Source organism: Callithrix jacchus, chromosome 7, assembly GCF_049354715.1.
Source record: "Callithrix jacchus isolate 240 chromosome 7, calJac240_pri, whole genome shotgun sequence".
Lineage (NCBI taxonomy): Eukaryota > Metazoa > Chordata > Mammalia > Primates > Cebidae > Callithrix > Callithrix jacchus.
In genome coordinates, this window is record NC_133508.1 from 37,105,953 (window position 1) to 37,119,752 (window position 13,800).

General features: G+C 47.7%; 1 protein-coding gene across 2 annotated transcripts in view; it reads left to right on the forward strand.

Annotated features, from left to right (window-relative positions):
• Window positions 1-10,198, forward strand: part of LOC128932566 (ubl carboxyl-terminal hydrolase 18-like) — a 59,618-nt gene extending 49,420 nt beyond the window's left edge. Inside the window, exons 4-7 of one of the 2 annotated variants that reach the window (XR_013520429.1) lie at window positions 117-196; window positions 383-2,412; window positions 3,220-3,291; window positions 8,366-10,198. Coding sequence is in view for 1 of the 2 variants with exons in the window: in XM_078332955.1 (XP_078189081.1) it covers window positions 117-167 (51 nt within the window). In the remaining variant the exon portion in view is untranslated. Of the gene's footprint in view, window positions 1-116; window positions 197-382; window positions 2,413-3,219; window positions 3,292-5,834 lie in introns of both variants that reach the window. The other variant, XM_078332955.1, reaches the window with a different exon arrangement.
• The last annotated feature ends 3,602 nt before the right edge of the window (window positions 10,199-13,800 follow it).

Genomic DNA, 13,800 nt, shown 5'->3' on the forward strand with positions numbered 1-13,800 from the left:
GGGTGGGAAGCTAGGAAGAGACAAAGTGGTGAGTGTTTGTGTGCATCTAGGTACCAGGGCATGAGAAGTGACTCTGAAGACCTCACTAATTGGCTGTTCCTTTTCTCTTTTGCCAGTATTTGTCCAGCATGATACTGCCCAACTCTACCTCAAAATCTGGAACCTGATTAAGGACCAGATCACTCATGTGCACTTGGTAAGAACCTAGAACCAGAGCACTTGAAAGTGTAAAATGCTGATTATTTAACTCATGAGTGGGACAAAGAGCATTAGGGGTTACCATTTCTGGAGATTCTATTTCTTGGTTCCAACTTCTGGCAGTTGGCCTGTCCTGGCTTATGGTGGTGTTTCCGTCTCACCTCTCTGCTGCTACCTCTTGCAGATGGGGAGGCTGCAGGCCCTATATGTGATCTGGATGAAGGACTCCTTGATTTACCTTGACTGTGCCATGGAGAGTAGGAGAAAGAGCAGCATGCTGACCCTCCTACTTTCCCTTTTCAATGTGGACTCAAAGCCCCTGAAGACATTGGTAAGGAGAGTCTCTTGGTATTTCCTGCTCCCATATGTGTTAGTCCATTTTCTGTTGTGAGTAGGTAATGTATTTCTTACAGGTCTGGAGGGTGGGAAGCCAAGGTTGAGGGGCTGCACCTAATGAGGGCCTGCTTGCTAGTGGGGACTCTGAGTCTCGAGGCAAGGCAGTGCAGAGCATCACATGGCAAGAGACAAGCATGCTTATGTGCCAGCTCAAGTCTCTTTTCCTCTTCCTGTGAAGCCACCTGTCCCATTCCCAGGAAAACCCATTAATCTATGAGTGGATTAATTCATTCATATGGGCTGTGCCCTCATGATTTAATCACCACCCCCCTTTCTCTGAAGACAGAATCTTCCTCTGTCACCCAGGCTGGCGTGCAATCATGCGGTCTTGGCTCACTGCAATCTCTATCTCCCATGTTCAAGCAATTTTTCTGCCTTGGCCTCCTGAGTACCTGGGATTACCAGTGCCACCACCACACCCTGCTAAGTTTTGTATTTTTAGAAGGGATGGGGTTTCCCCATGATAGGTGTCACCATACCAACATGATAGGGTTTTATCATGTTGGCTAGACTGGTCTCAAACTCCTGACTTAAGTGATCCACCTGCCTCGTGATCCACCTCCCAAAGTGCTGGGGTTACAGGCATGAGCCACCATGCCCTCCCCAATAATCTCTAGAAGGTCCCACCTTTCATACAGCCACACTGGGGAGTCAGTTTCAACCTTTTGGGGAGGACAAACACTCAAGCCACATTACCACACAGCACAGTGTTGTCAGTTCCCCCTTGCCTCTTGGATCTAGCCCTGGCTTCTGAGAAGTTTCTTATTTCATTTTCATGATTCTGGCTGATTTCTCCTTTGTTTTGGCAAAAATCTTTTTCCCTCCTACCTCTTTTTTCCTCATACTGCTTCTGTAAGAGGAGCCCCCTCCTGTTTCATTCCTCTAGTCAGTAGGTGACCTTTGAGATCCTGCCAGTGGACCACACCAGGCCAGGCATTAAGGGGGTATGAAGAGAACCAGAAGAAAAGCTGAAACCCTCAGCTGCAAAGTGTGGGAAGGCTGTCCCTGATATACTGTTGGTCTGTGTCCCTGCCCAAAAATCTCATGTTCAGTTGTAATCCCCAATGTTGGCAGTAGGGTCTGGTGGGAGGAGATGGGATCATGGGGGAGGGTTTCTCATGAATGGTTTTCCACCATCCCCCATGGTACTGTCTCTGTGACAGCGAGTGATTTCTCATGAGATCTCGTTTTAAAGTATGCAGCCAGGCAAAGTGTGCCATAGTTCACCTGTAATCCCAGTAATTTGGAAGGCCAAAGCGAGTGGATCACCTGAGGTCCGGAGTTCAAAACCAGCCTGGCCAACATGATAAAATCCTATCTCTACTAAAAATACAAAAACTTAGCATGATGGTGCAGACTGTAATCCCAGCTACTCAGAAGATTGAGTCAGGAGAGTCACTTCAAACTGGGAGGTGGAGGTTGCAGTGAGCTGAGATCATGCCACTTCATTCCAGCTCCCCACTTGCTCTCTTGCACCTGCCCCTTCTATGTAAGATGCCTGCTATCATTTGGCCTTCTGCCATGATTGGGAGCTCTCTGTGGCCTCCCCAGAAACAGATGCCACCATGCTTACTTTCAGCCTGCAGAACCATGAGCCAATGAAACCTCTTTTCTTATAAATTATGCAGTCTCAGCTATTTCCTGATAGCGGTGTGAGAACAGATGAATACAGTACTCTAGGTGGGAAATGCTGCCTTTTCCCTTTTCTCTTGGGTGGGGCAGGAGGATGCCCTGCACTGATTCTTCCAGCCCAGGGAGTTTTCAAGCAAAAGTAAGTGCTTCTGTGAGAACTGCAGGAAGAAGACTCATGGGAAACAGGTACTCATTTCCTAAACTGGACTCAGCTGTCTCTTGGTGCACATGGGATTGGTTCTAGACCCCTGCATTTACTAAAATTCGCACATACTCAAGTCCCCCAGTCAGCCCTGCAGAACCCACATATAGGAAAAGTCCATTCCTCATCTATGCAGTTGTGCATCTGGGATACTGTATTTTTAATGAGTGTTTGGTTGCAGACATGGAACTCATGCTTATGGGGGAGGGAAGACTGAATTTATTTAAAACAATTTGTGTATTAAGTGGACCCACACAGTCCAAACCTGTGCTGTTCAGGGATCAACTGTTCTTCACTAGTCTGGGGTTTCCTTCTGTGGATTTCCTGATAGAATCATCAGAGGCCCCAAGGGGGCTTCGTGGTTGGTGAGAAAGGGAATCTGGGTCTGGCTAGTATCTGGGATCCTGGAGTTCTGATCTCTAGAGCCATGGATGTGGCTTCTTAGGTCACATAACTGAGAGGGACCAGAGGAGAAGGCCTGAGAGCAGCCAGCAGGGCATTTCCCTCAGGGTGAGATGAGCTCCCTCGAGCAGATGCCATGGCTCCCTGGGTCCTGGTGCCTGTGCAGAGCCCTGTGCCCTTGTGCCTCTTGTGGGGACTTGGTGGTGGTAGAATACCCACATATTGCATCATTCTCAGAGTAGCTTAGCAGATTCAATGAACGGGAGCCTTGAACTTTGTGATGTCACCCTGCTTCCCTCTTTTTTCGGAAGAGGGTACCATTAGTCTAGACATTTCATTTACTCCCATTCCAAGTGGACTTTATATCCAGAGTGATTTTGCTTTTTCAGGTCTTGAAGCTGACCCATTTGCCTCAGACTCTGACAAACCACCTCATGCCATTCTCCATCAGGAATTCACAGGTGAGAAAGATCTGCCACTCCCTGTACTTCTCCCAGAGCCTGGATTTCATCCAGGTGCTTCCAGTGGAGTGAGATCTCTGTGATGCTGAGGAGCAGGTGGGATGCTTCCGACCTCCTTGCCATCCTGCCTCTCCCAAGATGTTACATTTTTCCTGTTTTCTCTTCCCTCATTCCCAGTCTGCTAGAAGCCATCCATTCCTCAGAGACTGCCCAGCCTTAAAAGGCTTTCTTCTTTCTAAATATTGGATTTGTGTTCATATGCCTCACAGCACTGAGGGACAGAATCCAGAATTCAGTAGGCTCCTTTGGAAATAACATGTGGAATACCTAGAAATGCATAGGCAAACATGTCACTGTGGGTTCTTAGTACCAACCAAACTTTCTTTCTCAAATGGCCTGTGCCCACTTTGAGGATAATCATAAAGCAGCCAGTTGACTGGACCATATTTAATCAGAGTAAAGTTTAAATCACTTGTCCTGAGACAATAACCTATTGAGAGATTCTGAGAAAAAAAAATGACACAGGCCAGGTGATGTGGCTCATGCCTGTAATCCCAGCACTTGAAAATGCTGAGGCAGGAGGATCACTTGAGCCCAGGAGTTCGAGACCTGCCTGGGCAACATAGTACCCCCATCTCTGAAATCTGAGTACTTTGGGAGGCAGAGGTGGGCAGATCATGAGGTCAAAAGTTCAAGAACAGACTGGCCAACATGGTGAAACCCCATCTCTACTAAAAAATACAAAAATTAGCTGGGCATGGTGGCTCATGCCTGTAATTCCAGCTACTTGGGAGGCTGAGTTAGGAGAATTGCTTGAACCAGGACCTCAGAGGTGGAGGTGGCAGTGAGCCAATATCACACCATTGTACTCCAGCCTGAAATACCGAGTGAGACTCCATCTAAAAAAAAAATTAGCTGGGTGTGGTAGGAAACCTCTGTAGTCCCAGCTACTTGGGAGGCCTAGGTAGGAAAATTGAGCCCAGGAGTTTGAGGCTGCAGTGAGCGATGATCTATCACTGTACTCCAGCCTGGGTGACAGCACAAGATCCTGTCTCTAAAAATAAAACACAACAGGAAAAACAAAAGAAAAAAGATACAAATATGTTTTCTCCATAGATTTGACATGCTACACAGCAAATTTTGTATTCCTATATGTGTAGTTCTATTTTTGGATTGTCTCTTCTGTTTTTATAGTCTGTTTGGCTATTTTTTTTCTAGAACCATGGCATTTAGAAAAGTAAGGCCTGATATGGCTCCCATTATAACATGGTTTCTTTACCTACTTAGGCTGTGTACATTTCATAGGATTCTCTTTTTCAGAGAGAACCTTCTAATTCTTTATGTTTCTACCTGCACATTCTGCCTGAAGTATATTTAAAACTTTTTATTTTTTGCTTAAAAAGGACTCTATTGGCTGAGTGCCATGGGTCACGCCTGTAATCCTAGCTCTTTGAGAGGCTAAGAGGATTGCTTGAGTCCTGTAGTTTGAGCCCAGCTGGACAACAACGCAAGACTCTGTCTTTGCAACAACAACAAAGACTTTGTTATGGAACATTGCAAATATATACCAAGGTGTATAGTGAAGAATTAGACAGTGAATCATCAGCTGTAATCATTACAAAACTCATGGAAGGTCTTGCTCTTCCTATAAATCTTCCAGAATCTTGTTTCATCCAATCCTGTACTGGATTTTTTAAAGAAAATCTCATACACCATCCTACTTTATTGGTAAACACTTCATTATGCATCCCTAAAGAATAAGCACTCAAAACATAACCAGCTCCATCTTGTAATTCTTCGATAGCATCAAATATGTGGTAAATGTGCAGACTTTTTGACTATTCTTTATGTGGTTTGTTTGAATCTAGATCCAAGCAATGCCTACACTTGCATTTGATTAAGTTTCTCTCTTTTCTTAAGTTCCTTTTAAATTTCTGTTGCTTTTCTTTTCCTTGCAGTTGATTTGGTTGAACTGGCTGGCTGGTGTCATTCAGCATGTTTCTCTAACCCTTTTATTCCTTGTAAACTAATATTTAGGTACAGATATTGCCCTGCATTTTATGAAGTCCCACACAAGGTCCACAAATAGAAGTAGGGAATAACCTGAGCCTGCACTGTGGGTGACTCAGCTTTCCATGTGCTTCCCTTGCCCTCTGTCTCCCCTTCCCCCACAAAGGATACTTTTGGCTGTGAACACTGGCTCAGGTTAGGGCATTCCTGAGCTGTGGAGAAACAGAACTATGTTCTGATGATACCCACCCCTCCCAGGGGAAGGTTCTAATCTTGCCTGGCTTTTGGGGCTGTCTCATGACCTCCTGCCTTTTATCTCCAGTGTGCTCTGCTCTTTCAAGCTGCTGAGCCTTTGCAGTTCAGGATCCATGCTCAGGAAAGCCCCTCCCAGAGGGTGCATGCAGGCCATGGGGCAGGACTGCTGTCTAGTATTCTGAAGTCTCATAATCAGGACTGGGGTGGGCAGGTGTAAATGTGTGATGCAATCATATTTGTGGTGGCAAATGAACTGTCTCATGCCTGTCTTTTTCCAGCCTGGAGGGCAGTATGAGCTCTTCACTGTAATTGCACATGTGGGAATGGTAGACTCCAGTCATTACTGTGCCTACATCCAGAATGCTGTGGATGGAAAATGTTTCTGCTTCAATGACTCCAATATTGCCTCAGTGAGAAGCATCATCCACAATTGCCTCCTGCCCGGGATTGGCCACCTCTAACAAATGCTGGGATCCAGACTGTATGGATCTCTGAGATCAACACACCGTGATCTCGCTGTCTGGGTGTGATGTCGATTATGAGAGTTCAAGCCTTTTTCAACCTGAAGTCCCCACGTGGTTTGCACCTCTCTTCACTTCTTTTCACTTCTAAGTTTTTGGTTCTTGAGGCTCATGCCCTGTGGCTTCATGCTTTGTGGGAAATGTTTATAGAGCAAGTAGAGTTAGAAATGTGTAAGTTAGGCCTCTGGGATAAGCATGACTGAGTTTAAACACAAGGACAAAGGGGCTAAAAAACTTCATTGCACATGACATCCTGCCACTGATACTCTAGGCTCTTGGGAGTTGGAAGAGGTGGGCTTGTCTGGAGGATGGGGGGCACATTATAGCCCCCTGTCCTCTATGGGTGCTTACAAGTATCAGCTGGTGGCTGCTTGACCCCATTTGTTTCTAGTGTCGAGGTGTCTTGGGAAGACATCTGGTGTACCTATGAAAATCCTATTACTGGTAAGAAACATACTTGAATAATGGGAGCCCAATTAGCTCATATAGGGTCCTTGGAACTGCATGAAATGTCCATGGATTTTTGTGTTACTGACATGCTGATGGCTCACTGTCCACCTCATCTTCAGCACTCATCCCCCCTCACCCACTTGCCTCACACATCACACTCTAGGAATATTAAAGCAAAGATCACAATTGTTTTTGTAAATGTAATTTTTAGAGATGGGGGTCTGGCTTTGTTGCTTAGGCTGGGGCACTGTGGTGTGTTTATAGCTCACTTCAGCTTTGAACTCCTGAGCACAGGCAATCCTCCCACCTTAGCTGTTTGAATAGCTGGGACTACAGGCATGCACCACCACGCCTGGCATATTTTTTAAAAATGTTTGTAGAGATGAAGTCTTGCTATATTGCCAGACTGGTCTCAAAATCCTGGGCCATCTGCCCATTTCAGCCTCCCAAAGTGCTTGGATTACAAGCATGAGCCACCACACCCAGCCTCTGGTTTTTAAAATTGTTTGCTTACATACCTATCTATAACATTAGACTTTGAACTCTTGAGGGAAGGATGACTTTTTTCATATTTCTTTGTCTGGCTTGCATTAGTAAGTGTCAATAAATATGTTTATAACCAATGGCCACAGAGGAGAAGCTGGAGAGAAAAAGGCTGGATGAAGTTTAAGCAGAGAGATTTTGTAAGTTTTCTTAGCTGAGCTTTTAGGTTGTATATCAGAAACGCTATTTGAGGTGATTTTCAGCTACAGAGGCCTGGTCGTTTGAAAAATAATGGATTAGGTGAAGCTCACGTTTGAAATCTTCATTCTACTTTTCATCTTTCTCTCCTGTTTATTCTGAGCATCCTCTTACACACCCAATCTCTGCCACTTAATGGCTGCCATTGATTTCCCTGTTATTGAGATCATAGGTTGGCAGCCTTCCTCTATAAAGGGCTGAAGAGAAAGTACTTCAGGCTTTGTGGTCTGTACAGTGTCTGTTGCAGCCACTTAACTTTGCCCTGTGGAGTAAAAGTAGCCACAGACAGTACCTGGGTGAATGAGTATGGCTGGGGGCCAGTTAAATGAATTTCCAAAAAGGGGCTTGGAGGCTGGATATGGGCTCATGCTTTTAATTCCAGTTCTTTGGGAGGCCGAGGTGGGAGGATCACTATAAGCCAGGAGTTCAAGACCAGCCTGGGCAACAAAGCAAAACCCATCTCTACAAAAAAAAAAGTAAAAGTTATAGCTAGGCATGGTGGTACACACCTGGAGTCTCAGCTACTCAGGAAGCTAAAGCTGAGGCAAGAGATTACTTGAACCCAGGAGTATGAGGCTGCAGTGAGCTATTATTGTGCCAGTGCACTCCAGTCTGGTGACAGGGCAAGAACTGGTCTCATAAAAAAACCATGCACATTCTCACTTGCAAATGGGAGCTAAACACTGGGAACCCATTGACTTAGAGATGGCAGCAATAGACACTGGGAACTGATGGACAGGGGAAGGAGGGGGAGGGGCAAAAAACTAACTGTTGTGTACTATGCTCACACACCTGTGACAAACCTGTACATGTGCCTGCTGAATCTGACATAAAAGAGTTTATTTTAAAAACCTGACAGGGTTGAATTTGGCTTGTGTGCCTGGAGGTTTTTAGCCTCTGCTTTAGATACTAACAGAAACTTAGTGCTTATCTTCCCAGGCCATCTGTTTTGCTCTTCTCCAAGGTGATGGATAGACAAAGTCTTGATCCAGCTGCCTGGATGTTTGCTGACTCTTGTCATGTCATGGATTAATGAGGCATCCTTTTCTGATGAAGGTTTTATGCTGCTGTGCTGATGTGTCTTCTCATCTCTCTAGGCAAGAAACTGCATATCTTTTGGTTTACATGAAGACAGAGTGCTAATGAATGTGCCCGAAACCTTCAGAGATGTACACACTATCATTTTCCACTTCCGTCCTATATCTATGGAGTCTTCTAAGAGATTTTGCAATGAGGAGAAGCATCATTTTTTAACTATATAATTGAGCCTTATTTATAATCAGGGATATTATCAAAATATTTAACACTGAAACTCTGCGGGACCTGATCAGTCAGGATGGATGCTTTCACCAGTGGACTTGGCCATGTGGCTTCTGGGTCTTGGGTGCTCCCGGCTGTGGTCAGCCCTCTAGTTAGGAGCCTGTGGGAGGTCCAGGCATTCCAGGGAGGAGAGCAGTGGCAGTGGGGGGCATCTGGATGCTAAGGGTCAGTGGCAGTGGATATTTCAGTATTTTACAACTGCTGTGCCCAGACTTGTGTGTACTGGCTGAATATCAGTGCTGTTGGTAATTTCTCAGTTTTAGAACCAGTATTAATTCATATAAAACAAGCATTTTGTAACTGTTATTGTTTTATTCAGCAAATATTTATTGACAATCTGTTCTTCCTAAGTGTGATAGCACAATAATGAATAATTTTTTTTCCACAAAAGGAGTTTGCAATTTAATGGGGGATAAGTAGGCCTTGTGCTGTAAGAATTCAAAGGACAGGGAAGTCACTTCTGTTGTGGGGCCCTGGAAGGAGGCTCCAGGATGGAAAGGCTTAGGGTAGAGACCCTAATTGGGACAGTGTAAGGAATGGACTGGCTGCAAAAGGCTGTGCTCAGCATTCAGAAACCATCCACACACCCAGCTCTTTTTCACCAGGAGTTGGGAAGGTTGGAGATGGGAAGGCAGGTGGAGCTCAATGTGGAGGGTATCCAGCAAGGCTTGGAAACTTGCACCTGATCTGGTGGGTGGCGAGAAACCCCTGAAGAGGCATGAGGAGAGGAACACTCAGTTGTGTTTTGCTGACATTGATATGCTGCTGGGGTTAGAGACAAACATAGTGGGAATGGAAAGCCATCACAGTCACTAGTGCCATTTTGGGGGAAGAGTGGACATGGCTGGTGAGTGGACATGGCACAGGGAGAGTTCGGCACCAACCTGGGAGGTAAACCCCATGGGTGTGAACACCCCACTCTACAGATGACGTGATGGAGACATTCAGATTCCTTGTTCAAGATTCTACACTTGTTCAGAACCTTGTTCAAGATTCTACACTTGATAAGCAGTCGACCAAACTCCCAACTGAAGATGTAGGTCATTTCTTTACTATTTTATTCGTGGTGGTTAACAATGATGAGCCATACAAGAGTAAATTATTGTAAAATTTTCAAACAACATAGATGAGGGAATTGCTTCCTTGGAGCTTGCCCTTGTCAGACGGCTGGATGAGAATCCTGGGGCCTCCGTAACTAACTGCCAGGGACTGGGTTGCTTAAGATGACAGAAACCTACGGTGTCCCAGCCCCGTATGCCAGAAGCCCACATTTGAGGGGCACAAAGGGCTGACTCCTGAGGCTCCAGAGGAGGCCTGTTCCCTGCCTCTCAGCTTCTGCTGCTTGCCAGCAATTGTTCATTCACTTACCGCTGTATCACTCCAGCCACCGCCTCCATCTGCACACAGCTTTCTCTTTTCTTTGCAGAGATGAGGTCTTGTTCTGTTGCCCAGGCTGGAGTGCAGTGGTGCGATCATGGCTCACTGCAGTCTTGAACTCCTTTGCTCAAGTGATTTTCTTGCCTCAGTTTCCCCAGTAGCTAGGACTACAAGCACATGACACCACGCCTGCCTACTTTTTAAATTTTGTTTATTTTTGGAGAGATGGAATCTCACTGTGTTGCCCAAAGTGGTCTTGAGCTGCGGGCCTCAAGCAGTCCTCCTGCCTCAGTCTTCTGGAGTGCTGAGATTGCAGGTGTGAGCCACCGTGCCTGGCCAGTTCTGATTATATCCAAATAGGCATCAATCAGTCCTCAGGGCTCAGCAGCCTCCAAGAGCATGATGGATGAGGAAGGACATGATGGCCCCATTCATGCCAGCCCAGGGTCTAGGATGTGTGTAATCTGAGAGGTTCTGGATGGTCACTGGGTCCAGTAAGCCCCAAGCCCAGCTCCACTGAGCAGCTCCAAGTGAAGTTGCTTTCCCTCCAACTGCTCGTTCCAGTCTCTGGGACTACCCTCTCCCAAGGAAGATCTCTCCTCACCCCAAGGTCATCTGCTGCTCATGCCCAGTCTTCAGTGGGCCTGGGGACACTAGGGAATGAGGGACATTCTCACATGAAGACCTATCCCGCAGAGAACTGATGGAGGATTAGGGGTTCATGCAGGGGCTGTGTCCCTCCTCTGGGAGCATGATCCCAAGGCCCTGGATCCTTAGGTGTGTGGGGAGTATTGCTAAAAGCACAGAGTTCATGACTTTGACCCTCCCTGTTTTGGGTGTTTGGGTCCCCTGCAGGGCATCATCCTCATGGCTGGAGGAGCTTGGCCAATTCTCAGGCCCTGTTCTGTGCAGGGTCATCATGGGAATACTGGGCTTATGCCCATCACAGAAGGGACTCCTTTGGGGCCCGGATGCAAACTAAAGCATCCCAAGGAGGCTGTCACTACTTTGGTGGCCGGGTGGTGTCAGGCTCCTGGTCAGGAGGGTAAACTTCCCTCCACCTCAGCTATTCGCCTTGGACTGAGGAAGGCAGGTGGGGTTGACACAGGGGTGACTTTGAATGGAGGGACAGCATTTACACTAGTGGATGTAAATGAGTTTTACACTAGTGGGTGCCCACACTCACCCATCTACGCCTGCAGGCTCCCTCTCCCAGCCTGTGCTGACTCATCTGCCCACCACCTGTGCATCCCTGGGTGTATCTCAGGCTCACCTGCACCCTGTGCTGACTCAACCACTACCCACCTATGCATCCCTGGGGGTGTCTCAAGCTCACCTGCACCCTGTGCTGATGCAGCTGCTCCCCACCTGTGCATCCCCAGGGGCATCTGCTCACCTGCACCCTGTGCTGATGTGGCCACACTCCCCACCTGTGTGTCCCTGGGGCATCTCCTCACCTGCACCCTGAGCAGTGGCTTTCGTGTTAGTGACTATATGACATGCTGGGACACATCCCTGGTTCCTCCTGAGATATGACCCAGACTCAGGCAAGCACCAGAGCTCCTGCTGAGTCTGATTTTCACTGAGCTACCACTCTCTGCAATGGAAGCTGCTTTAGCTCCTCGCCATGTTCAGACAAAAAGTGTGTAAGACAAAACCCCTGGACCCAGAGACGATGGCTGTGAGCGTCTTTCCACTAACTTCTTTGGAGCCCCTCAGGAGCCACCTGCCTCTTAATGAGACATGCCCATGAGCAGGAGAGAGACAAGCAAATATGTGGTGGCGTATCACAAGGCAGCCTCAGGCATCTGAGGAATGCACAGACGGATGAGGCAACACAGCCCAATGCCCAGCCTCCTAGGATCTGGACTAAATTAGTAGGAGTCAGAACTGTTTTCTGTGCCTGGAAATCCTGGTCAGTACAGCCACATCCATCTGTACATGTGCTTCAGCATCTGATTCTGCACAGGGAGCCTGGTGTCTCCAGTGATGCATCCAGGCCTGGCACATTGGCACTCACCCTGCACATGGACGCACTCTCCTCTGTCCCAGCCAGACTACAAGTGAGGGGGACATGACCACTAACCACCCTCACTGCTAACAGACCCTGGACTCGCCCTCCTCTTCTTTCCATGGCCACTGCCTTCCTCAGACCTCTCGCTCTCTCCTAGGGCCTCTCAGGTCTTAACCCAGCTCCACATGACCCTGCTCCTGCTGTGGGTTCCCTTCTCTAGGGACTCCTCTCTAGGGAGGATGATCTCCAGACATCAGAGCAGCACACAGCCCTTTACAGCCTGACTCCTCCTCCCAGCCCTATGGCCAGGCTCTCTGCTTCACACCCTTGGCCAGTCTCTTTAATAAGACAGTAAATTCTTGCTGATTTCCTACAAATGTTGTGTTCCTCCAGCTGGAGACCATTTGCAGATGGAGGCTGTTGATGCATTTCTTCTTTGTTATTTTTATTTTTTCTCTCTTTTGTCTCCTTTTCAAACAATGAACTAACCTCCCTGGGAGTTGCCTCAGGCCCTGCACAAGGTGAGAAGTGAAGTCTCAGCTGATGGAGGGTGGGCAGCATCTCTCACTGCAGGGCACTGTTATGTTTTAGCTCCACAATTAGTTTTCCTAGAACTCCCAGGACAGCAGCTCAGTCACACAAACCATTTGGTGCAGGCCCCTGAAGTCCCTTGCACAAGCCCTATTACAATATAAAAGTAGAGAATCTCTCCTGGTTACCCACTGAGAGACATCTGGTGATGGCAGGGCATGGTGGGCATGGCTGTGGTGTGGGGAGCAGAAAGGTGGGTCCGTGTGGTCCCTGCTGCCCTGGGCTTCATGAGACCCAAAGTCCCCACAGCTGTGGGTCTTTCACCTGCAGCCCAGACCTGCAGGGAAGACAGTGGATGGTGTCTGTTACTCTGCCAGGCCTGGCACTCTGAGAAGGTGGAGTTGTTAACATTTGGCTTATCTGCTCTACATTCCTCCTCCCTGCTGAAAACATAAACTGCTCCAAGACAGGTCTCGCAGAGAAAAACCAATCCAGAGATGGATGTGCATGGAGAGCTGCCCTCTGGGTGTGGGGAGTTTCTGGGAGGAACAGAGGCCACTTACATCTGCCTGGAGGGAACGGCTCCCTGAGGCCACAGGGGCATGATCATTCCTCTCTCCCTCTCTCACCCCCACACACCCCTCTCTCCTCTCTGAGCACACACTGTCCTGGACTCTGCAGTTTTCAGCTTCTCTTTCCCTCCAGAAGTCAGGTCTCAGCCTGTGCTGACCCAGTGGTCCTCAGGATTGAGCCTCCAAAAGGTAGAATCTCCACCCACAGGGAACATTGGCAACATCGGCGGTAACTGGGGTCCTGCTCCCAGGACAGCTGGGAAATGCCTCAACATCTGCTCTGCTCGGATGAGCCTCCTTCAAATTCCAGAGCAGGTTTCTCCTCCAGTCAGCAGCTCAGCCTCCCAGAGCTTCTCTGGGCTCCAGTAAGTGCAGGAGGCTGATGATGACACTGATATGGGACAGCAGCCTCTGTGCTGATCACACAATGCTTGAGACCATGGGAATGGAAGCACTAAATTCCCCTGAGCTGTCAGGGCTGGGGCCGTCCTCCACTCCAGCCAGGCTGCACCTCTGCTGAGATATTTTACCTCAACCCAGGGTACAAGGCCTGACAGTCTTGAGAATGACATTCCCTCTTTTCTCCACCTCTCCATGACTCGGCCATGGGCTGCTTTGATGCAAATAGCACAGTAGTTCTGTGTTGAAATAAGTGTTACTGAGGTAGGCTTCATATGAAATCATATGTGTATATATTAAAAGCACAGCTTGTGAGAAA